Consider the following 23,909-nt stretch of genomic DNA (forward strand, 5'->3'; position numbering starts at 1 on the left):
ATTGAGTCTTTCATTAGTAAATTTGCAGATGACACTAAGCTGGGAGCGTGTGTCGATCTGTTGGAGGGTAGGAGGGCTCTGCAGAGAGACCTGGAATGGTTGGATACATGGGCTGAGTCCAATAGGATGAAGTTTAACCAGTCCAAGTGCCGAGTCCTGCATTTTGGCCGCAACAACCCCCTGCAACACTATAGGCTGGGAACAGAGTGGCTGGAGAGTGCCCAGGCAGAAAGAGACTTGGGGGTACTGGTCGACAGCCGACTCAACATGAGTCAGCAGTGTGCCCAGGTGGCCAAAAAGGCCAATGGCATCCTGGCCTGTATCAGGAATAGTGTGGCCAGCAGGAGCAGGGAAGTCATCCTTCCCCTATACTCGACACTGGTGAGGCCGCACCTTGAGTACTGTGTCCAGTTCTGGGCCCCTCAGTTCAGGAAGGACGTGGAGACACTTGAGCGTGTCCAGAGGAGGGCAACAAGGCTGGTGAAGGCCTTGGAACACAAGCCCTATGAGGAACGGCTGAGGGAGCTGGGGTTGTTTAGCCTGGAGAAAAGGAGACTCAGAGGTGACCTTATCACTCTCTACAACTTCCTGAAAGGTGGTTGTAGTGAGGGGGGGGTTGGTCTCTTTTTCTGGGCAACAACTGACAGAACAAGAGGACACAGTCTTAAGTTGCGCCAAGGAAAATATAGGTTAGATATTAGGAGAAACTTTTTTACAGAAAGAGTGATAAAATATTGGAATGGTCTGCCTGGGGAGGTGGTGGAGTCACCATCCCTGGACGTGTTTAAAAAGAGACTGGATGTGGCGCTTGGTGCCATGGTTTAGTTTAGTTGAGGTGTTAGGACAGAGGTTGGACTCGATGATCTTGAAGGTCTCTTCCAACCTGGTAATTCTGTGATTCTGTGATTCTGTAATAGCACTCATTTCACAGGAGCTGGCTGAATGGAATATAGTTTACTCTAGCAAGATATAGTTAGGTAACTACAAGAATAGAAGTTATATATATAGTCTCATGAAACATGCCAGCAAGTAGGGATGCTGCAGAGAGACAGTCCAGAAACCACCTATTTATACACAAATGCAAAATAAATAGTAGGATACTTTAAATAGTAGGATACTTTAGAGAGAACTAAAAAGCCATGAATGAACATGGTGCTATAACTTTGCAAAACTTAAATCTGAAGTACTCCATTCAGATTTGGGCATTTTTTATAGGATAGTCCCATTGCTCTGCACAGGGCTAAAAGGGAAAGGATTTCAAAATAAGAACAAAGCTGAGAAGAACATTGGTATCTTCTCAAACAGATATTTAAACTTATGGACTATATGTTAACGTGGAAAGAAGAATAACTGCACCAACAAGGTATTTACAGAGGCATTTCATTTAAAACAAAACAAAAATCAAACCGACACCTATACAAGAGGGGTGCCAGGTAAGATAACTGATGAAACAAGTAAAACTTGGATATAGAAAGACAAGGAGCACATTTAGAGAAAATGCACAGCAGAAAAATAAGAAGCAAAATAAGGTTGAGAAATTTAAAATGTGTCTGTTCTGTCTAGTAGCCTAATCAGTCCATTTTTTACAGTCTTTTAAAACTACTATGTAAATAGATTATACTATGCAAACTTTTATCACAATAAATCACTACATAATTTGAAACTCCAATTACTTCTAGCTCCGAAAAACTTCAATTTCAAAAATAATTTTGCTAAAAAGAATTACAGTTTAAGTGTACAGAAAAGAAACATTCTCAGTGCTAGAAATGTCAATCTAAAATGTGCTACTACTAGGTATCATATGAATATTCTTGAAACTTATAAAGACTAAGTCAGAAGTTGTAAGACACTTAATTGTACTGAGAATACATTGACTGAAAAAAAATGTATCAAGGAAACTCTTGTAATACTTAATCTGTGAATTTTTGCATCTGTTTTACATTTCAGGATTAACCCCTTAAATAGTCTAACTAAATTCAGATGCCTAACCTATCACCCTGTTAAAAAAAAGTTGAATTAATTTACAAAACACAAGCACAAATTCTTACCCTATATAACTTAATTTATTACTACCCTAAATATAAGGGGTTAATCGGTCAATTAGACATGCTGTGTCCACACTACTTCTTCATTAAAAGTTACCAGGCATATCAATTTTACTAAGTTTTATTACGCAAAATACATTTTACCCAGTCAACTATTTGAAAACTAGTGTGAGCACTGCTTAATTCTAGGATAGAGACAAAGACAAAAAGGAAAAAACCCCGAAGTAACAGTAGGTGCTAGGACTATGCATCCAAACCCCTCCTTTGTAAAGCATGGCAGGTGTGACACTGAGCTTTAGAAAACCTTGGTCAAAAATCCTTCCAATGTCTTGGCAGCAAACCCTGACAGGAATCAAGACCCTTTGCTAGAAAGCTTTGGACCGGGGCTGTTAGCTAAGGATAAAAAAAAAAAATACACATGTGCACACATATATGCTTTTATAAATATGTATACTTTGCTGCAGGAAAGACTCCACAGCTGGGTTAGAGCCCTTTGAATATATCAGATTTGGTAAACTGTCAAATGCACAATACTGTAAGGAACAGTAGCTATGTGGTTAACAATTTTGTTTCACACTGGTTTTGGTTTGGTTTTTTTTTAGCCCTTTATCATGTAATGGGATTATTACACATCAAACATGTTTCTATTCCACATGCGAGTCTCAGTCCCATCTTTATTCAAACTGCAGGCTAAAAGTAAAAAAAAGAAAAGAAAACTTTAAACCATTGTAAGACACAGAGCATGAGGAGCTGCAGTAAGAAAAACCACAAACACATACTGTTACTCTGCTGCAAATAAGCAGAAGTCTTCATAATAAGGCCTTCTTTGCTGCAATAATTTGCAATTCAGTCTTCTATTTGCTTTAGCTTCAAAAGTGAACTTTTTATACTGCTCAGTGTCTTGAAAAGAAATCTAACTCGATTTTGCTTGCCTAGAGGCAGTACTCCAGCAGTGAATAAACTCATTTTAACTCGAGTGTGGGTCAGACAAAAGTACAGATTTGTTTCCTTTAGGTGGCATAAATAAAGTGATTGATCATAATAATTTGAAATCTGTTTTCTTTTTAGTCTACATCATAGAATTTTAGGCCAGAAAATGGAAATTTAGTATTGTGGCAGGATCAGTATTGCACTTTTTCACAGTATGTTAACAAACAAACATGGTGTTTAAGGTTAATTTCATTTAATGCTTAATGTAATTTAATAATCAAATATGTTAAAGCATTCTTTATGAGCTTAAATAATACATGAAGTCTGATTCAGCACAGACAAATTAAAAGTCATGTTACACTTGAGATTTTCAAAAAACAAGTAAATTGGTTGGGTGTGACAGTATATGTACAAAGACTTTATAACTAGGAATAATATGTACAGCTCAAAAATCACATACAAAGAACTCTTTAAGACTCTTCAGAAGTCATCCAAACTAGAGAATGTATCTTGACATTTTTTTTCTGATTATGTAGGATGACTTTGTTAACACAGCTTGCTTACAATGCATTAGTCATAGCTACAGAACATTTACTAATGCAATATAAAAATCTCAAGCAATTTAGAGGACATGTAATGATGAGATGAAATAAAAAAAGTCTCTGTGGCTTATATAAATATATATATACACAAGTACAAGTATACATACATACAATCTTTTTCAACCTGCATAGGAGAAGTGTTAAGACAGCCTCAGATTTGCTATACAAAGGCTCAAACACCAGAACCCTGCTTGCCATGATCTCTTTCAACTATGAAAAGACAGGATTAAAAGGAAACAAAAGTTAATTTTATCTGACCCGTAAACAAAAGGAACAGACGTACTGTAGACAATAATCATGCTTGTTGGCTTAAAAGCTTTTAAAGCTTGGAAAGCATTACGAAACAGACCATAAGGCAACGTTGCTGGCACCAGAGAAACTGTGAACTTCAGAAATGTAATTTTATTGACTAACTCCACTTTCTGCTACAGCTGAAATGACAAAGCCATTTCTTATTTTCCTAGTCTGAGTTTGCCAGTTGGATAGAAGACTGGTTGTAATATCAGGAGCCTAAATATATTCAAAAATCACTCCAGACCAAAAAGCAACCTCAGAGCACTGGAAAAAAATTACATCTTCTTTTAAAATTATAAGCACTGTTACCATCAAAAATATTATAAAAGTACATTTTAAGTGGTGCTGCTATTTGGAATATGTAAATGATGGTAATACTGATCCAGCTAAAACTTGAAAATGTGATCTTTCTTTTAGGGCAGGACTGCATTAGAAAACAAGTTTATAGCCACTTGCTATAAATTACTTAGTTTTCCATATAATTTTATAAGGGAGGGGGAAAAAATCAAGTTTGCACCTTTTCCAGAAAGCTGAGGTTGGACTTGAGGTTAGAAATTTTTAAAATTAAATGCATTATATAAACATTTTTTATAACTAATTGTTCTCTACCGAGACAGCTTGTTGAAAAACAAGATTTTGATCAAGTACATTAGTTATGCCAGCATGTTGCCTTCTAGGACCTCAATGCCATCTTAAGCAGAATAGATAGAAGTCACATCTTTAGCAATTTCCCAACCTCCATCCCTCATGTTCTCCTCCCGAATGACTGGAGATGTCAGTGTGATAGTAACTTGCATTTTGGGTTCCACACATGAATTTAAAATTATTGCTGCTTCTGGAACTGCACACTTGATATCATATTTCTCGGGACTTATTACCTAAATATAAAGAAACAGAAATTTCTATTACCATGTGGCCAAGAAAAGTAAGGGGAAGAAAATGGATTTCAACATAGCCTTTTTTAACAGAAAGGCAGAAACACAATATAATTATATGAAGCAAATACCTCTGCTGTATTCAAAGAAACACCAGTATACACAATTTTTATATATATATATATATAGACTTGCATACTGTTTCCAAATCATTAATGAAAACACACAGCAGTTGCCAAGTGTGCAAACGAGAAAAAAACAACCAAGTGAAATTCATATACTAAATAAATTACATAGCAAGAATCTTGACAGCATTTGAGATAAATAAAAGCCTCAGTACCAATTCAAATGCCAGTTGAATATTTTTCTCATTGAAACATAGGAGCCTTTAAAAAGCACAAAGATGCAGTGGTGGTTCTTCAAGCTCACAGTTACAAGATGGGTACTGCAAGTCACATTCTATACTTGGCTATCACAACATCCTCTGATGAGAGTAAAGGGCAAGATTAACACCAGGGGGGAAAAAATAGTAAGAGCAACAAGGTGGTTACTCAGAATTGCTTCTTGCAACTAGATTTAATAACTCTAAATACCCCAAAATAAAGCAGTAGGCACCTCTATCACCTTCTTCCACAAACTAGAGGGACAAGTGAATTCTCCATAAAGCCAGACCAAGATGTGCAGTTTTTAAGTTTTCTTCTGTTATTTCAAACAAGATTATTTTCTAATTATTCTGATCCTGCTAACGCTTCTACCATGCCACTGATTCTGTTGAGCATTTTACCAGACTACATTGAAGTACTAATTCTGTGAATAGTATCCTATAACAATGGTGGACAGGCTTTGTTCAGTAGAGAGCACTGAAGCAAATAACTTTATTCTGTACTTTCATTTTGCTGAATAGTTTAAGACTATGTGTACTTTTTTTTTAGTGCCAAATTAAAAAAACGCACACAAGACTTAGTTAACTACTTCTGAGACTACAAAGCACTGACACATACAAACTGGAAACAAGACAAGTACAAAGAGACTGGCATTAATGGAGAACTTTGACCTTCAGGCAGTGCAAGCTTCCTGAATCACCACACAAATTACCTCTATCACCACTGGTAACTGGACAATAGTCTTTCTTCTGCTCATTTCTATTTCCCAGCTGAAGGAAATCTATTAAATGATGATTGATACTATACTGCTAGCATAAGCGCCTAGACACTTGTATGGATGTTGTCGGGGTTTGACCCTGACTAAATGCCAGGCACCTCTGCTCTCTCCTGCCACAGACGTGCAGGAGAGAGGAGACAAAAAAAACGGTTAAACACACACCAGATTAATGAGTTGAGATAGGACACTGGTGGCAGGATGCACAGAAAAAGGGCAAACAGGCTCAAAACAAAGTTGCTAAGTGATTTATTACCTAACAGAGTCGGAGGATAAATGAGAAGTAAAAATAAGCACTTCAGACACCATTCCTTCACTCAACTCCCTCCCACTTAAGACAGCATTTCTCTGCTCACCCCCCTCCCTCCTTCCAACCAACAGCTTGGATAGGGGGCAGGGTATGGGGTTTTTTTCTTAGTCCATAAATCCATTTATCACTACAATTCTTCTACTACAAACACTGTTTCTCTACTCATCCCTCTCTCTCAAGACACTGTTTCTCCGATCACCCCTCTCCCTCTTAAGACACTGTTTCTCCGCTCACCCCCCTCCCTCTTTCCAACCAACAGCACAGGCAGGAGGCAGGGTAAGGGGTTTTTTCTCTGGTCAATCCATCAGGGAGAGGGGTCCTCTACTTAACCATGGGGTCCCTCCCATGAGAGACAGTCCTCTGCAAACTTCTTTGGCATGGGTCCAATCTCACGAGCAGCAGCCCACCTGAATTCTGCTGCAACATGAGTTCTCTTGTCCATAGGATGCAGATTCCTGAGCTGAGGCCAGGCTGCTTCCATCCCAGGAGCAAGGCCTTTCTCTCTCTTGCAAGGCCTTTGCAGCTTTAACTCTCTATATGAGACTCCCACTGGATCACAGCTTCTTCCAGGCATCTACCTGCTCTTCTAGCATGGGCACCTCCCCACAGGCTGTGGGTGGGTCTCTGCATCCCCTGTGGACTCCATAGGCTGCAGGGGGACCTCCTGCTCCCCCCATGGTCTTCACCACAGCTAGCAGAGAGTTTTCAGCTCTGGTGCCTGGAGCACCTCCTGCCCCACCTTCTTCACTGACCTTGGTGTCTCCATGTTGTTCTCCCTTCACATATTTTCACCTCCTCCTCTAGCTAAAAAGAAGTGCGTGACTACTTTGTTTTGATTTTTTTCTTAAATATGTTTTCACAGAGGCGTAACTAGCATCTCCAATTGGCCCAGACTTGGCCAGCGGCATGTCCATCACCTTCAGAGCCATCAGAGATTGGCTCTACTGGACTTGGTGAAAAACCTCCAGAACCTTCACACAGAACACACAGGAGCCATCTTTGTGCCACTCCCCACCCCTCAGACACTTCTTCAGGCCTACCACAACAGCTTTTGAAGGGTTTAAATATCTCTTAGATGCCAAAGATACTTTGCTGATGTTCTGGGCTAAGCAAAACCACCACAGATGTAATGTACAGAAAGCAAAACACGCAGCATAGTCCCTGAATTCAGACACAAACACTCAGAAAATGAAAAGAAACTGTACCTGAGCTATGAAATGCAGCACCGTCAGCCCTACAGACATTTGACTTGAGGACAGACTTTTACAGTATTTTTACCAAAATTCAAATCCAAAAATCTAAATATTACTTACTGCAAGTTGTTTGGGAAGACTTTCAGCAATAAAACCAAGTAACATCTTTGAAGGCTTCTCAGCACATAACAAAACAAGATTGACGTTTCGGTCTCCACGGAGTAACAAACCTTTAGCCAAAACGCCCACCCGTAAAACTCCTTTCAAAGCTCTGTGAATTATAGTTAAAAGTTGCATTTAAAATAATATAAAAATCATAAAACCAAACATGAAGATAGAAAAATTAAATAAAATAGCAGTATTCCATATACTCTTGAGGCCACAGTGACATATGCCATATCAAAATCCGAAGGGAACAGAATTCCTGAAAGCACTGATAACAGTACAAAGAAAAACATAAAATAGCTTCAGAAACAAGTCATAAAATTCTTAAAGAATAATAAGGAAAAAAAATACCTGTCTTTACTGCTGTCTTTTTTGTCATCTCCCTCTTTGCTCTTGCTTTTTTCATGGTCAGTCATATTGTCAGAAACAAGTTTCAAAGCACGCTCAGTAATAGAAACAATTTTTTGGACTGCTTGAAGTTCCTCCTCTGTTGGATATATAGCTGCATGTTTGGTCATCACATAGCGGTCATCAGAGGAGTCAGGGCGGCGTAGAGGCTAAACAGATGAAAAAGCACATTTCTGAAATTTGGGTACACAACAGGTCAAGGCAGGTGACTACTCTGCTCTGCTCTCCTGAGACCCCACCTGGAGTACTGCATCTGGCTCTGGCAACCCCAACATAAGAAGGATGTGGACCTACTGGAGCAAGTCCAGAGAAGGCCACCAAGATGATCACAGGGCTGGAGCATCTCTCCTAGGAAGACAAGTTGAGAGGGTTGGGGCTGTTCAGCCTGGAGAAGAGAAGGCTCTAGGGAGATCTTAAAGCACCTTCTAGTACCTAAAGGGGGCCTACAAGAGAGCTGAAGAGGAACTTTTTACAAGGGCATGTAGTGAAAGGACAAGGGCTTTAAACTGAAAGAGGATAGGTTTACATTAGATATTAGGAATAATTTCTTTACTGTAAGGGTGGCACAGGTTGCCCAGAGAAGTTGTGGATGCCCCATCCCTGGAAGTGTTCAAGGCCAGGTTGGATGTGGCTCTGATCAACCTGCTCTAGTGGAAGGTGTCCTTGCCCATGGTAGAGGGTTGGAACTAGATTATCTTTAAGGTCCATTCCAACCCAAACTATTCTATGATTCTATTATATACTTTCAAGTTCACAGGTGATGGGAGACCAAAAACCAAACGTGGCTAAACAACAGAATATTCAAACCTCAAATTATTGAGCTGTAACAAAACATGAACTGAAGTATCCTTAATAACTTACACTGGTCACAATCAATCATATCTGAAAAGAACATGAGATGCATAAAAAATAAACAAATTGGGAAATCCCAGGATCAAAAGTACCTCCCCAAAATAAATATCTATTGCCTTTCTGTTAACTGGGAAATACTTGCATACTGCCACAAAATAAAGTATCCATGATTGCTTTCATAGAATCACAGAAGAATTCAAATAGGAAGGGACCTCAGGAGGTCCTCTAATCCAGCCTCCTGTGGAAACCATGGTCAGCTATAAGACTATATCATGTTGCTCAGAGCTTCATCCAGTCGGTTCTTGAAAACCGCCAAAGATGGAGCTTCATCCGTGTGGAGAAAAAGAGAAAAAAATAATCCTGTATTCAGTTTGCACCTTTTTTGTCTCAGCTTAAGGCGATACATCTCACCCTCTCACTGTAAAGAGCCTGGCTTCATTGTCTTTAAAATGCAGAGGTATTAGAAGGCTATTATGCCCCACTGAAGCTCTCTCTTCTCCAGGCTGAACAGGCCCAAATCCCTCAAGTCTCTCCTCACAGGGCACACTCCAGACCCTGGATCCCAGTAGCCACACACTGAACCTGATATAGTGTATCAGTATCTGTCTTGTACGGGAAAGTCCTAAAGTGAATGCAGTATTGCAGTTTGGGTCTCATGAAAGTGGATTACTTACTTTTATCTACTGATTATGCTCCTGTTAATATCACCAAGGATGCTATTAGTCTTGCTTGCTGCCAGGGCACATGGTTGGTTCACATTCAGCTTACTATCTGCCAAGAACCCCAGATGCCTTTCAGCAGAGCTGCTACCCAGCCCCTCAGTGCAAGTGGTTACGCCCTCCCAAGTGCAGCATTAGGCATTTGTCCTTGCAGAATTCTATAAAGTTCCTGTTGGTCCATTCCTCCAGTCTGCCTAGGTCATGCTGGATGGCAGCCCTGCCCTCAAAGGTATCAACTGTCCTCCCCATCCCAAACCAATTCAGTTTCATGTCATCTGCAAACCTGATGAGCATGCACTCACTCCATCACCTTTCAGATCATTGATAAGGTGCTAATGAGACAAATCCCAGGATAAACACATGCAGCACTGCACTTGTTTACTGACCTCCAGGTAGAATATGGCCCACCACTAAACCATTATCCTCTGGGGCTGATGATCCAACCACTTTTTATCCATACATTTGTCCACAATTAGATAAATAAAAGTATAATGCAGTTAAATAAGAAGCAGTACACAAATCCAGAGTGACTTGTATTTCAGAAGAAACAATATTTGTCTTCAAGGCATCCTTTTGTCATATAAGTGGGCTTATTTTGAAAGACAGGTCCATCTACAGAGTTTTATTAGTATATAATTTTTTCTTCACTTTTCCACATCCTTTTTTAAACTTTATTTAAACACTGGAGACAACTGAAGTAGCACTGGATAATTTATAGTTCTTAACTGTGCCTCTCGGTAAGTATTTCTTTCTTTAGTTTTTTTCCCTCAACCTAAAAAACTCACAGGTGGTCCTTGGGGCTGAGGAGGCATTCCTGGTCTAACTCCCAGCAGGCCTAGAGGTCCCAGAGGACCATGAGGATATCCTCCATCTGGTATTCTGCGACGGTCATCCCAGTGATGCTGCTCTTCCTCCATTCTCCTCCAGTACATGTCCTCTTCATATCGCCTGAAGTGCATCAAAGTGTTCTCTTTATATAGCAGTTAATACTTCCAACTATCTTAAATAAATTCTTGGATGTTCTCACTAACTCATTTCTAGTAATCAAGAGCAAATACCAATGAACTCCAGAGGGTACCTAAAATGAATGGTTATTTTGAAAGCAGGTCTGAATTTATAGCAAATTGTCGGGGTTTGACTCTGACTAAATGCCAGGCACTTTTGCTTTCTCTAACTGAAGACGTGTAGGAGAGAGGAGGAAAAAAAACCTGTAAAAACACACTAATTTCATGAGTTAAATGAGATAGGACACTGGTAGGAGGATGCACAGAAGAAAAGGGCAGACAGGCTCTAAACTTAAAGTTGCAAAGTGATTTAATTACTAACAGAGTTGGAGGATAAATGAGAGGTAAAAATAAGCTTTTTATGCACTATTTTGTTCACTCACCCTCTTCCCTCTTACGAACCCATTTTTATTTACTCCCTTTCTTCCTTTTAACCAACAAGCTCGGGTAGGGCGGCAGGGTGTGGGGTATTTTCTCAGTCCACAGAGCAGGTCCATAAATCTATTCATCACCACAATTCTTTTACTACAAATACTCTTTATCTCTACTTATCTCTGTCTCTCTGTAGACAGTTTCTCTGCTCTCACCCCCTCCCTCTTAAGAAGCAGTCTCTCCGCTCACCCCTCCTTCCTTCTTTTCAAACTAACAACACGGGCAGGGGGCAGGCTAAGGGGTTTTTTCTTTGGTCAGTCCATCAGGGAGAGGGGTCCTCTACTTAGCCACGGGGTCCCTCCCACGAGAGACAGTCCTCTGGGAACTTCTTTGGCGTGGGTCTAGTCTCACGAGCAGCAGCCCACCTGAATTTTGCTGCAACATGAGTCCTCTTCATCCACAAGGTGCTGTGCAGACTCTCCCAAGCTGAGGCCAGGCTTCTTCCATCCCAGGAGCAAGGCCTTTCTCTCCCTTGCAAGGCTTTTGCAGTTTTAACTATCTATATGAGACTCCCATTGGTTTACAGCTTTCTCCAGGCATCCACCTGCTCCTCTGGTGTGGGCTGTGAGTGAATTTCTGCACCCCTGTAGACTCCATAGGCTGCAGAGAAACAACCTGCTCCCCCCATGGTCCTCACCACAGCTAGCAGAGAGTTTTCAGCTCCGGCACCTAGAGCACCTCCTGCCCCACCTTCTTCACTGACCTTGGTGTCTCCATGTTGTTCTCTCCTCACATATTTTTACCTCCACTTCCTCCTCCTCTTCTAACTACAAAGAAGTGCGTGACTACCTTGTTTTGATTTTTTCTTAAATATGTTTTCACAGAGGCGTAACTAGCACCTCTAATTGGCCCACATTTGGCCGGCAGCATGTCTATCACCTTTAGAGCTATCAAAAATTGCCTCTGCTAGACTTAATGAAAAAAACTTCCAGAACTTTCCCTCAAGACACACAGGAGCCATCTTTGTGCCACTCCCCACCCCTCAGACACTTCCTCAAGCTCACCACAACAGCTTCTGAAGAGTTTAAATTTCTCTTAGATGTTAAAGATACCTTGCTGATGTTTTGAGCCAATCAAAACCATCACTACATTCCTCAGAGAAATTGAAAAAAAAAACCAATACAAAACCCTAAAAAACCTGAGGGATAATGACAACCTAAATTAAACCAAGACAGTATAGAGTTCCCAACCAAATATTCAAAATAAGTAATTACAGAAGAAGAGTTAGTTTTAGGTAATCTGACTGCAACTTTGTCTCATTTGTTGATAAAACAGAATGCATTACCTCATTTCCATCCTCCAGCGTTCTTCCTCTTCTCGCCTTCTCCAGTATTCTTCTTTCTGCATCTGTTTCCTCATCTTTTCTTCTTGAATTTTTCTTGCTCGAATACTGGGTTTTACTTCTACTTGTAAATCTGGGTTTACTTTTTTCTAGTTCAGAAAAATAACAAATGAAATGTTGGTTTGCCTCTTATCATCTCAAGGTTATGGAGTTCTTCTGACATGTTTAGCACACACTACTGGACTACGATAAAATCAAGGGGAGTAAAATGCAGTTTTAGAACTTCACTGAATGAACAGCTGAAGAAGAAAAATCTGTGTCCAGTATTTTAAAGGAAAGAAATAGCAATGTACTACATATAGCATGAATTCCCTCTTCATCTATGTAAGAACAAAGCTATCTAAGATTAAAATGTTACATGAAATACTAAGTCATTTGCTGTTCATTCTGTACAGGATGATTACAATATAGCCTGAAATAAACCATTTCATCTTAACTACAGTGTGCTTCCTGATGCCCTGTTCCTGAAGGGTCCCTCATACTGGAGTATAATCATGTCACTAAATGCATTTTTCTGGCAATTTTTTCCTCTTCTTTCATTCCTTTTATGATTATGCAGGCCCATTGTATCTCCTGTAACCACAGTAAATTCTTTTTATATAATCTTATAATAATGAAAATGCACACCATTAGTGTCTCTCCATTCATGACTAAAATGTCTGCAAATACTTGTTTCTCAAATGTCTCCATAAGGGGTTTACGTGGTTCATCCTGACAAAAACATTGAGTGTTTGAAATTCACGGTAAACAACAAAGCACCTACTATTGCTTGCACACAGTGTACAATATTTTAATGTTGAAAAAAAATGCCTGAAAGCAACGTTCAGAATATTTAAAGAAACACCCAAACCAAAATGCAGTTTCAGAGTCTGCATTACAACTTTAAAGACTATACTCCCTAAGAAATATATTTCTCTAGCTTTTTTAATATGCTGTTTACTCAGAGCACCTACTTCTGACTAGTCTTTAAAAATATGTAACCAGTCAGCTGATATCTGGTAGATTTTCAGATAAAAGTATTAGCATTTTTACCAACCTTATACTGAAGTCTGTGCCGCCTCCCTTTTAAGTGCATCTCCTTGGCATTAGGATCATTAAAACTGCATTCACAAAGTTTACAGTGAAAGCGGATCACCTTTCCTTCATCATTTCTTACCTGGAAAATAAAAGTTATAACACTATTTTTTTTTTAACAAAAGCTGATTTAAAAATTAATCTAATTCAGTGACACTGGATAATGTCTACCCATCTCAAAACATGCTTAAAACTTCACACAGGAACTGAAAAAAGGCAAAATAGAACTTTCAATTCTGACAGACACGCCATTGTGTTTTGTAATGAACAAAGTTCTTCCACAGCTTTAAACTTGAGCCCAAATATAATGAGTTGAATAATTATAAACTATGAAAAATTTACATCAGATTTCATCCACATATCTCATGCCACCAACATGAAGAATGCCCCACTGAGGTCAAAAGAAACATGCACCATACAAAAATGTAAACATATGCACAAGCCTTTGCAGGTTCAGTGCCTTGTCACTCTTATCTTCAAGAAGGACCCAGGGAATTACAGGCCAGTCAGCCTCACCTCAGTCCCTGGGAAGGTGATGGAGCACCTAATTCTGGACACCAGTTCGAGGCACATTAAGGACAAGAAAATCATCATCAGTAGTCAGCATGGCTTCACCAAGGGAAAGTCATGCTTGATCAACTTGATAAACTTCTGCAATGAAGTGACTGGCCTGGTAGATGAGGGAAGAGCAGTTGATGTTGTCTACCTGGACTTCAGTAAGGCCTTTGACACAGTCTCACCACAACATCATCATAGACTAACTGTTGATGTAAGGGCTGGATAAGCATACAGTGAGGTGAATCAAAAACTGGCTGAATGGCAAGGCCCAGAGGGTGGTGATCAGTAGAATGAAATTTAGTTGGAGGCCAGTAGCTAGCAGTGTACCCCAGGGCTCAATGTTGGGTCCAGTTCTGGTTAACATATTCATTAATGATCTGGATGATTGGGCAGAGTGCACCCTCAACAAATTTGCTGATGACACAAAACTGAATGCAGTGGCTGATATGCCAGAGGGGTAAGCTGCCATCCAGAGAGATCTCACCAGGCTGGAGAAACTGGCTGACAGGAACCTTGTGAAGTTCAACAGGGGGAAGAACAAAGTCCTGCATCTGGGGAGGAACAGCCTCATGTACCAATATATGCTGGGGGCTACCAAGCTGGAAAGCAGCTTGACAGAAAAGGCTGTGGGGGTCCTGGTGAACACTAAGTTGAACTTGAGCCAATTATGTGCCCTTGCTGCAAAGAAGGCAAATGGCATCCTTGGCTGCATTCGACAAAGTATTGCTAGCAGGTTGACAGAGCTTCCTCTCTAACTCAGCACTGGTGAGGTCATACCTGGAGTCTTGTGTCCAGTTCTGGGCTCCCCAGTGAGAGACATGGACATACTGGAGAGAGTCCAATGAAAGGCCACAAAGATGATGAAGGGACTGGAACCTCTCTCCATATAATAGTTAAAAAATAATCTATGTTTTCATATCAATACCTCCTCCACATAGTCATGGCCCACTGGCTGGACATCACTTTGCAAGGCAGCAAGAGTCAGAGGTGTCACTGGTTCAGCTGCTGTGTCTGGTTTTACTTCCTGTGTTTGTACTGTAGCAGCAGTTGTTGCTTTAACACTTTCAGCTGATTTCATTTCTTCCAGTTTATTTCCTGTTGTCTGAAGTTTATTACCACCTACAAATCAAAAAAGTTAAATCTCTAACTTTCATAAAATGAGAATTACACATGATGTGCAAACTGAAGACTTTATTTGCAAGTATCAATATTCTGGTCAAAGCACTATCAGTCTTAAAAGTAGTTAAACCAAACATTTTTAAATACTATTAAAGTTTTTTTTTTTTTAAAGCTTAACAAAAACATATTTAAACACCTAGTTCTTTATTTTAGCAAGAAATCTTTTGCTTTATATAGTTGTAATTGTCATCATTCATTTTCATGCTTTTTCAAGAGATAGGACTGAATGGGAACAACTCAGCAAATATATTTGAATTTTTTTTTTTTTGGTCATCAGATTTGTTTTCTTTTTGCAAATGGATCCAAGAAAGTACAAACATTAAAAGGTTTTGAGGTACTAACAAAGGTAACATACTTTCAGTGTTGCAACTGCATAGGTCTTTCCTTTGAGAGCAAGTTATCTTACTATTGAACAACTGCTTTCTCTCTCTAAATGTCTGTCATGCTTATTTCAAAAGTTTCTACTATTAAATTTCCAGTGTTACAACGTTTCGGTTTCCCAGTTACCAACTGCCAACCTACTGCAGGCTGTTTTAACATGCCAAGCTATCAACTGAAATTAGAAGCAACTGGACTATAATCTGCAATACTCCAGCAGCTACTACATAAGAAACCAAAGGTGGGAGGCTTTATTTGAAGGTGGGAGAACCCTCCAAGAGAGGTCAGGTGAAGACAAAAGGGCAGAAAACAGTATAAACTGTGAAGCAAAATTTTAATATGCATTCTTATTTTCCCCATCAGTAATAATTTCCTTAAACAAAAAAGAATTACTCATGCAGAAGCTAACTAAATACATTTGTTGCACTAAAATCTTTAAAAAATATAGAATAGGTTAGGTTTCAAAATAAAGACTGACTTCTGTACTTGCCAACAAAGTTTATTTTTGGTGGAGATATTTTCTTTACAGCTATATTAGCAGCGGTTGAAGATGTTTTGTTGTTGGACACAGTGTTAAGTGGTGCATTTGCCGTGGGAGTAAGAATTTTCACTGCAGAGGATGCAACAGAGGAGTTCACAGTACTGCTGCTAGTTGCTATATTCGAAGCAGAGGCAGTTGGTTTAGAAGCAGATGTGGATGTTGAAGTAGCAGCTTGGGTAACCACATTTGGTTCAGTTGAAGGAATAGGTTTGCCAAGTTTTGTATGCAACTTTACTACCTATAAAAATAACAAGAAATTCATATTATCTCCCTGGGGTAGCTATAAAAAAATGAACTTGTTATAGGTTATTGAAGCTTTAACAGAAACATCAATATCACCAGCGATGTTGATTTTTTTTTTTTTTTAAAGTTATTGCCTCTTTACAAAAAGTGATCTCTCGGGAAAAAAAAAAGGGACATGCAAAAGTTCTTATCATCTGTAACAAGGAAATAGTTAATAGTTATCTCAGGTTGCTTATTTCCACTAGAAATTCAGACATTTACTCCAAAAGCTGTGTAGATGAGAACAGAAAGTCAATAAACTCACAAGCCAGTAAAACTCAAGAAACACTTTGCGCAAAATGTTTCCAATGTGACTGTTTTGTTGCCTGGTTGTTTTTTATTCTCCCTCCAAAAATTGTAGTATGTTGTACTATTTTCGTTCCAAATAATTATTGTAAATAAGTTATTTAATTCAGATTCAACACTGTCTCTTTTCATCACTACATTTTAAGAATATTTATACTGAAAGACTTTCCAGGTTACCTAACAAAACTGAAGATACTCCTTAGACAAAGGCTTTCTTTTCTTTTTGTTAAAGCACATCTGCAGAAAGAGTTAAGCAGGATGCAAAAGGCATATTTCAGAGGTCTTTATCTCCTTGAAAGTTAAGAGGTATGTGCTTATTCTTAGAAGTAATAAGCAGAGGCCTTTTTACAACACACTTGAGATAGAATAATACTTCTTTTTGGTGACAGCTGACCATCACCTGAAAAAGCGATGCATGTAGTCCATAAGAACAAAACATGCAAAATGAAAACTAATGACTGGGTTTGAAAGTAGCAGTAAAAAAAATACAAATCTGCTAGGTATGTCTTTAATGCTAATACATGTACACAATCAGGTTCAACAAGGTGAAGTACCAGGTCCTGCACTTGGGTCACAACAACCCCACACAGCACTACAGGCTTGGGGAAGAGCAGGTGGAAAGATGCCCAGTGGAAAAGGACCAAGAAGTGTTGGCCAGCAGCCAGCTGAACATGAGCCAGCATGTGCCTAGGTGGCCAAGAAGGCCAATGACATCCTGGCCTGTAACAGAAATAGTGTGGCCAGCAGGACTAGGGAAGTGACTGTCCCTTTGTACTTGGCACTTGTGAGGCCACACCTCGAATCCTGTGTTCAGTTCTCAGCCCCTCAAAACAAGACAGACATTGAGGTGGTGGAGTGCATCCAAATAAGGGCAATGGAGATGGCGAAAGGTCTAGAGCACAAGACCTATGAGAAGTGGCTGAGGGAGCTGGGGTTGTTTAGCCTGAAGAAAAGGAGGCTCAGGTGAGACCTTATCACTCTCTACAACTACCTGAAAGGAGGCTGTAGCCAGGTGGGTGTTGGTCTCTTCTCCCATGTAGCAAGGAATAGGACAACAGGAAATGGCCTCAAGTTGTGCTGGGGGAGGTTTAGATTGGATATTAGGAAAAAATTCTTCACTGGAAGGGTTGTCAACCATTGGTAGAGGTTGCCCAGGGAAGTGGCTGAGTCACCATCCCTGGAGGGATTTAAAAGACATGAAAGACATGTAGATGTGGTGCTTAGGGACATGGTTTAGTGGTGGACTTGGCAGCACTAGCTTAATAGTTGGAGTCAATGACCTTAGAGGGCTTTTACACCCTAAATAATTATATGCTATGCACACAAGTGTATACATACACTTCTTAGCTTTCTATTCTTATTTTAAGCATGTTCCTCATCAGAATACAGACATATTAATGTCACATAATATTGAAAATTTAAGTTCAAACAACTCTTCAAAATTACTTTTTTCCTACTAGAATGCACAAGTTTCTTCAGTGTACCAAAGAAAGAGTCCTTTGAGATTTCATTTTTACACTGATGACAACCTAACTTAGCATTAGTTAGCAACTATCTATGAGGAAGAGAAAAGGACATCCAAATATACAAAGATAATATATTATCATACTCCATATACCTATGGAGTTACTGGGCACAACCGAAAAATTTAATGGCTCAATTTCATTAATGAAAGAATGAACACTAGGCAAGTCTATCTAAATTATAATTTTTGTTCTTCTACTAACAAAAAATATTTGGAAAATTATTTTAAATTTGCTATGAGATTTATTTATTTTAATAGGAATGTTATTACTGATGCCACTTTGTACAGTGTTCTGAGATACAAAGGGCTATAAAAACGGAATATTAATACTGTGTTACTTATAATAATAATTCCATCACTTTAAGGAAAATCTGTAATATCTAAACACACATTCTACACTGCACTATTCCATTAACTGTCATTTGACCAAATTTAGAACACAGGTTACAGGGGTTCACAGTGCAGCTTGCAGTCTTTATTCTAAAATGCTCACCTAACTGCACACAAACAGTAGGAAAAGCATGCTTACCAAAACTCTTCAAACATACTCGTAAAATCTACTATAGAACATTGTTCCTTGCTTCCATATGCCAATTTTCTTTGCAAGAAATACCAAAAAGTGACACATAATAATCCCATCCCTTGGCACTGACTCAGTTTACAGTGTTTCAAAGCACAGAGAGCTTCACAGCACCAAATAAGAATGTCAAGAGAAGTCTTGAAAAGTGTTAGGGGGCACAAGCGTGCTACTGCATGTCCTCATTGACACTTTTCCCCATCTTACTCTACACCTTCTTCCTACAATTTACATACCTTTCCCAATACATCCTTTTCTCCTTGATGCTGTGGCAATATGTTTTCCCTCTTTCTCCTAACAAGGCCCTCCTAATAGTGAGCTTAAAGTTTGAAACAAAAAGCAGAACTGTCTCTAAACAAAACAATTCTAATTATATTGTTTCTGCATATTTTCTCCTAAGATGAGAAAAATTATGGGAAGAAACATATGACTGACTTGTATAATAAGGACAGGGGAAAGTTCTTACTTTCTGATGTTTGGCTCCACGGATATGGGCAGCGTAAGCATCTGCTCCTGTACAAGACACATCACAAAGCTCACAGCGCAACTGATTCTGAGTTCCACGAGCAGAAGTACTGTTGTTATTGGTGTTCTGGGAAGCTTTTAATGCCGCTTCTTTCTTTTTATGTTTCTGGCCTTCTAAGTGTTCTTTATAAGTCTGTTTAAATAAAAAGTACACACAGCTGGTTTTGCACTGCTCATTCATCATTCATGTGTATACATGTAATATAGAACATAGCATAAAACACATGCTTTGTATGAAAAATATTTCCTACGCTGAACATTTCTTCCATGACATGCTCTAAGGCATAAGCAGGCCACTTCCAAAACCAAGACATTTTCTTCACCACCAGGATTCCACTTTTAGGTAATACAATATGGTCTTTACTCCTCTACCTTCTCACTTCCTCAATCAAGTACTGGTCAACATATATTACCATTGAAAGCCTGATAATATCAGAAAACTGTGTCTCAGTTGCATTTTCCTACATTGCATTGAATTATTCTTGATTTTGAATTTTCCTCAAACTGCAAGACCACAGTTATTAAATGTATCCAGATAACTAAAAAAATTAATTCAAAAAATGGTAGCACATAAATAAAGCTGCGCTGAAAATAAAATACAGAAGTTGCTATTTGTTCCTATACTAACACTGGCAATCTATGGAGCAGACAGGGTGGGAAATAATGACAAATTTACCTAAAGAGTAAGAACTGTTTTGCCAAACACACACACACACTTCATGAATCGATATCTACTTTTTATGCGCTTGTACCCCGTGAAACTAAACTGGGATGCTGGAATAAAATGAATGCATTTTCAGGATTACCATTCACAAAGTTTTGAAAAAAGTATTTTCTAAGAAGTTTGCTATGTTAAAAAAACAGATAAAATTCAAAGTTTAGAATACTTCTGGAGTCCAAAGCACAGCTGAAGCTTCTCTGTACAAGCTAAGGGGATTAGTCTTTTTGTCTTCTTTGGCCTCTTTCTATCATAGCACACATTTTCATTTAATTATTCCTTTAGTATAAGTATAGAATCAGGTCTTTAAAAATTAACAAATATTCTTAAAGGGGCCATTTTTTTAGCTGAAAAAAATTATGACAAAAGCATATAGCAGAATATTACATAATACTGGTACCTGTGGTCCAGCACAGCTGATCTTGCAAACATCACAGTAATGGATCTGGGGTGGTTTGGGAGGTTGCTTTGGTTTCAGTTGCTTATTTTGGAATGGTGCCTTTTTAGTAAAGGTGGTCCCTGTCCAAGCAGCTGTTGCAGCAGCAGCAGCAGCTGCTGCCGCTGCCTGTTTCTGCTGCTGCTGCTGGTAATAGGATGATGCAGCTGAATATACTGCAGCTTCATAGCCAGAATAAGAGGTACCTCAAAGATCAAAATAAAATAAATGTTACATCACTGTACATCATGTATCAATTGCATAATACACTAATTCCAAGCATATTGCATAATAGAGTAGGATATAAATTATTTATTGAGATCTTGTCAGGCAGTCTGAATTTTTCTTGATGTTTCATAGTACACAAATACATAGCATACCATTTGTATCAGGAGTATATTTGATTTTAGACAAAACTTTGCACACACGCTGTTCTGTTAGATATATCAAAGCATCCCTAAAGAATACGTGAAATTTCCTGGTACATCTGGTAAGACTGAGTATGATGCAACAAGAACTTTAATAAAAGATTTATCAAAGGTCACTTGAAGTAAGCAGTCATACAGAGCCAGATTTACTGTTCAAGTTCCAAACTGAAAAGAAGGACAGATATTATGTAGACTAAGGAATAAAAATAAAAGAAGATAAAAGATAGAATGCAATAGCATTAGCCGTTCTATTTCAAGCAGGTTGCAGCACACTCTGTCTAGACACTCCTTGATTTCTGATATCAAAGTTTAATAAATCAAGGAAACTGGACTTTCATACCTTTTGAGCCAGTTTTCCCATAAAATTTATACATCTACTGGTTCAACTATTTTAATCCTCTGATCAAGCTCTGTTTCAATGAAATCTTACAATCCCTTTTTAAACAGAAAACAAACCAAAACAAATAATTCAAGGTAGTTATAATATGCCAGTTGATTACCATCTGGCCATAAAATTAACATCTGTTTACCTTTAACTATTTTTTGGATTTCTAATATTTGAAGGAAAGTCTTTCTTTGTAGCATCCATTCTCCTCCCATCTTGGGTCAAGACAACCCAAACTTACAAGATTTATATTTGACTGCTCCTCCTTGTCTCTATAATTGCTGCTCAATGGCAGCATGCTCCAAATTTCCCTGGGTTACATTTGGGTTTCCTTATTTTTTCTATCTCACATCTTTTCTCTCCAAACTTTACAGTAAGTCACAAAACACTTCTGCACATAGTAACGCCAACACTTTGTATATTCTCACATGTAACAAAATAGGCACATACAAACATCAAACCTCTTTTAAAGATACATAAAAATATTTTGCCATTATTATGATTTAACTAGCTGATATTTCTCAGTAGACTATGGTGTAATTGAACACAAACTGCTAAAACGCTGAGTATTTAAATCCTCTCTTGTAACAAATGCAAAGATCCCATCAATATAATATGCAAAATTCTTACCAGAGTAAGTAACCGCTGTTGTACTGTATGTTGCACTTTGAGTATAGGATGGAACAACAGTAGCTGCAGCTGCTACTGGCTGCACAGTAGAGGATACTGGATATATAGAAAATGTTGTTGTTGCTGGACTTGGAGTTGCAGGTTTTATAGCTGTCACTTGTCGTGTTTGCTGGGCTTGGGTATACTGAGTTGCCCCTTGGCTATATCCTGCTTTTGGAGCTAATTAGGATAGAAAATAGAAGTGTACAAACATTGATATGCTTTAGTTGAATGAAATGCAAACCATATTAAATGATACTTAATGATATGCTAGGGAATAAACACATTAACATGTGGGTTTGTTTTAGTTTGGTTGGTTTTTGCCTTTTTTTGGTTGGGTTTTGTTTGGTTTTTTTACAGTAATGATTATGCTTCAGCTACCATATATCCCACAATGGTTTAATCAAATCACAGCTCACACTAGCAAGCCTCAGATTTATTTACGTATTTTTAACTGTGCTGCCATGTATTTAAACAACCTTCTCCTTCAATGGTTTTACTAGAGTACACACTAAACCAAAGTACATCTAAACTTTGCTGTTATTTCTAATAATAGTAAAAAAAAAGTAAATAGGATTTATGTTTTGTAGCATTTATGATACCAATAATTAAAGAACTATACATATTAACTAAAGAATTAAAAAAGTCTTTTTAAGCAAGGTAGCATCTGAACCCATCATTGACTTTTTCAATCTACTTCAGCAAAAATGTTTGCCTAGAAGTACATTTTGAGTGTATTAATAACAATCCAAACCTCAAAGATAGTTACTTATGGCAATGTCACAATAATCTCCAAGTTCTAGGTGCATCAAGTTTTTTCTACACATTGACAAGGATTACATGTCAAAACAATAAATAAATCTGATAATATGAAATATTCAAATACATATTTTTAAGCTATTAAAATAGTATACAGACTGTATATAATGACAGGAGTTTGAATCATGCCACCCACCTGTCTGGTAGTATGACTCAGCCACTGAAGGTTGAGGCTGGGCAGCAGCAGCAGCCACAGCTGCAGCAGTTGCTGTTGGTTGTTGATAGTATTGTTTGCTGTCATAAGCTACAGCTGGGGCAGTAGATCGAACATAAGAATAGGAATCCTAAAAATTCAAAAAACAAAACCCATCCATTTTCTCCTTGAGTATACATCTGGAGTAATAAAAATCATTAGCAGAGTCAAAGATTTTTCTTCTATTCTACTTAAGTAGATTAAAAAAATAGTTACAGATACATTGTATACCAATATATGCATTAAAGAAATTAAATTTATGTTTACAGATACTTCAGGCCTGAAGACAACCCTGAATGGTCTTTTTCAGACATAATATAGGAATTAATCTCATGCTATTAAATCACTTTTTCCCTTCCAAATTATTTTTGTTACCAAAAAGCAACTCCTTGCGCACTAGTTTTTCATAATGACTATATCAGATTGCATTCCTGTAAAATATGAAGGAAAAAACTACCACAGATCTCCACAAACCACAATATATTCACAAGTTTACAAACATGGAACCATGCTTGGCCCTCCCTAAGACAGGAAGAGTCACCAGAAAAAAAAAACAAAAACAAAAAACAAAAAACAAAATCAAGGGGTATTTTTCCCTTCGGGCAGGTAGAAGGCAGTAGCTCAAAGAAAAGGGGTGAATGGAAGCAAGTCCTCACTCGGGACAGCAGGTGAATCCCCTCCTTGCCCACCTCACTCTCCCAGGCACCTCTGTACAATAGGTACAAAGATGTAGAAGGCCAGTCAAAGGATAATGAGGATGGAGGTCTATCTACACCAGAGGTGTTGCCAGGGTCAGAAAGGCCTACTCCCTGTATAACGACCATCTCCATGAGAAAAATACAGGTTGCAGCTGTAGGCAGTTGCCTTCTAAGGTGAACAGAGGGTCCAATATGCTGGATGGACCCTCTTCTTAGGGAAGTGTGCTGCCTCCCTGGGGCCCGGGTTAAAGATAGGACCAGGAAAGTACTCTAGCCTGGTACAGCCCTC

The 23,909-nt window shown here is 38.6% G+C and overlaps 1 protein-coding gene across 2 annotated transcripts in view; it reads right to left on the reverse strand.

Moving 5' to 3' along the window:
* Window positions 1-23,909, reverse strand: part of LOC146425716 (zinc finger RNA-binding protein-like) — a 53,127-nt gene that overhangs the window by 14,186 nt on the left and 15,032 nt on the right. For both annotated transcript variants that reach the window (XM_085041576.1, XM_085041577.1), the window contains exons 4-15: window positions 22,866-23,013; window positions 21,872-22,090; window positions 20,393-20,634; window positions 19,216-19,407; window positions 15,997-16,297; window positions 14,887-15,080; window positions 13,366-13,485; window positions 12,273-12,418; window positions 10,337-10,499; window positions 7,924-8,129; window positions 7,528-7,678; window positions 4,608-4,749 (exon numbers count right to left, since the gene is read on the reverse strand). In XM_085041576.1, coding sequence (XP_084897702.1) covers window positions 4,608-4,749; window positions 7,528-7,678; window positions 7,924-8,129; window positions 10,337-10,499; window positions 12,273-12,418; window positions 13,366-13,485; window positions 14,887-15,080; window positions 15,997-16,297; window positions 19,216-19,407; window positions 20,393-20,634; window positions 21,872-22,090; window positions 22,866-23,013 — 2,224 coding nt within the window. The remainder of the gene's footprint in view (window positions 1-4,607; window positions 4,750-7,527; window positions 7,679-7,923; window positions 8,130-10,336; window positions 10,500-12,272; window positions 12,419-13,365; window positions 13,486-14,886; window positions 15,081-15,996; window positions 16,298-19,215; window positions 19,408-20,392; window positions 20,635-21,871; window positions 22,091-22,865; window positions 23,014-23,909) is intronic.

This window comes from Lichenostomus cassidix, chromosome W, assembly GCF_008360975.1.
Source record: "Lichenostomus cassidix isolate B80296 chromosome W, HeHo_3.0, whole genome shotgun sequence".
Classification (NCBI taxonomy): Eukaryota; Metazoa; Chordata; class Aves; order Passeriformes; family Meliphagidae; genus Lichenostomus; species Lichenostomus cassidix.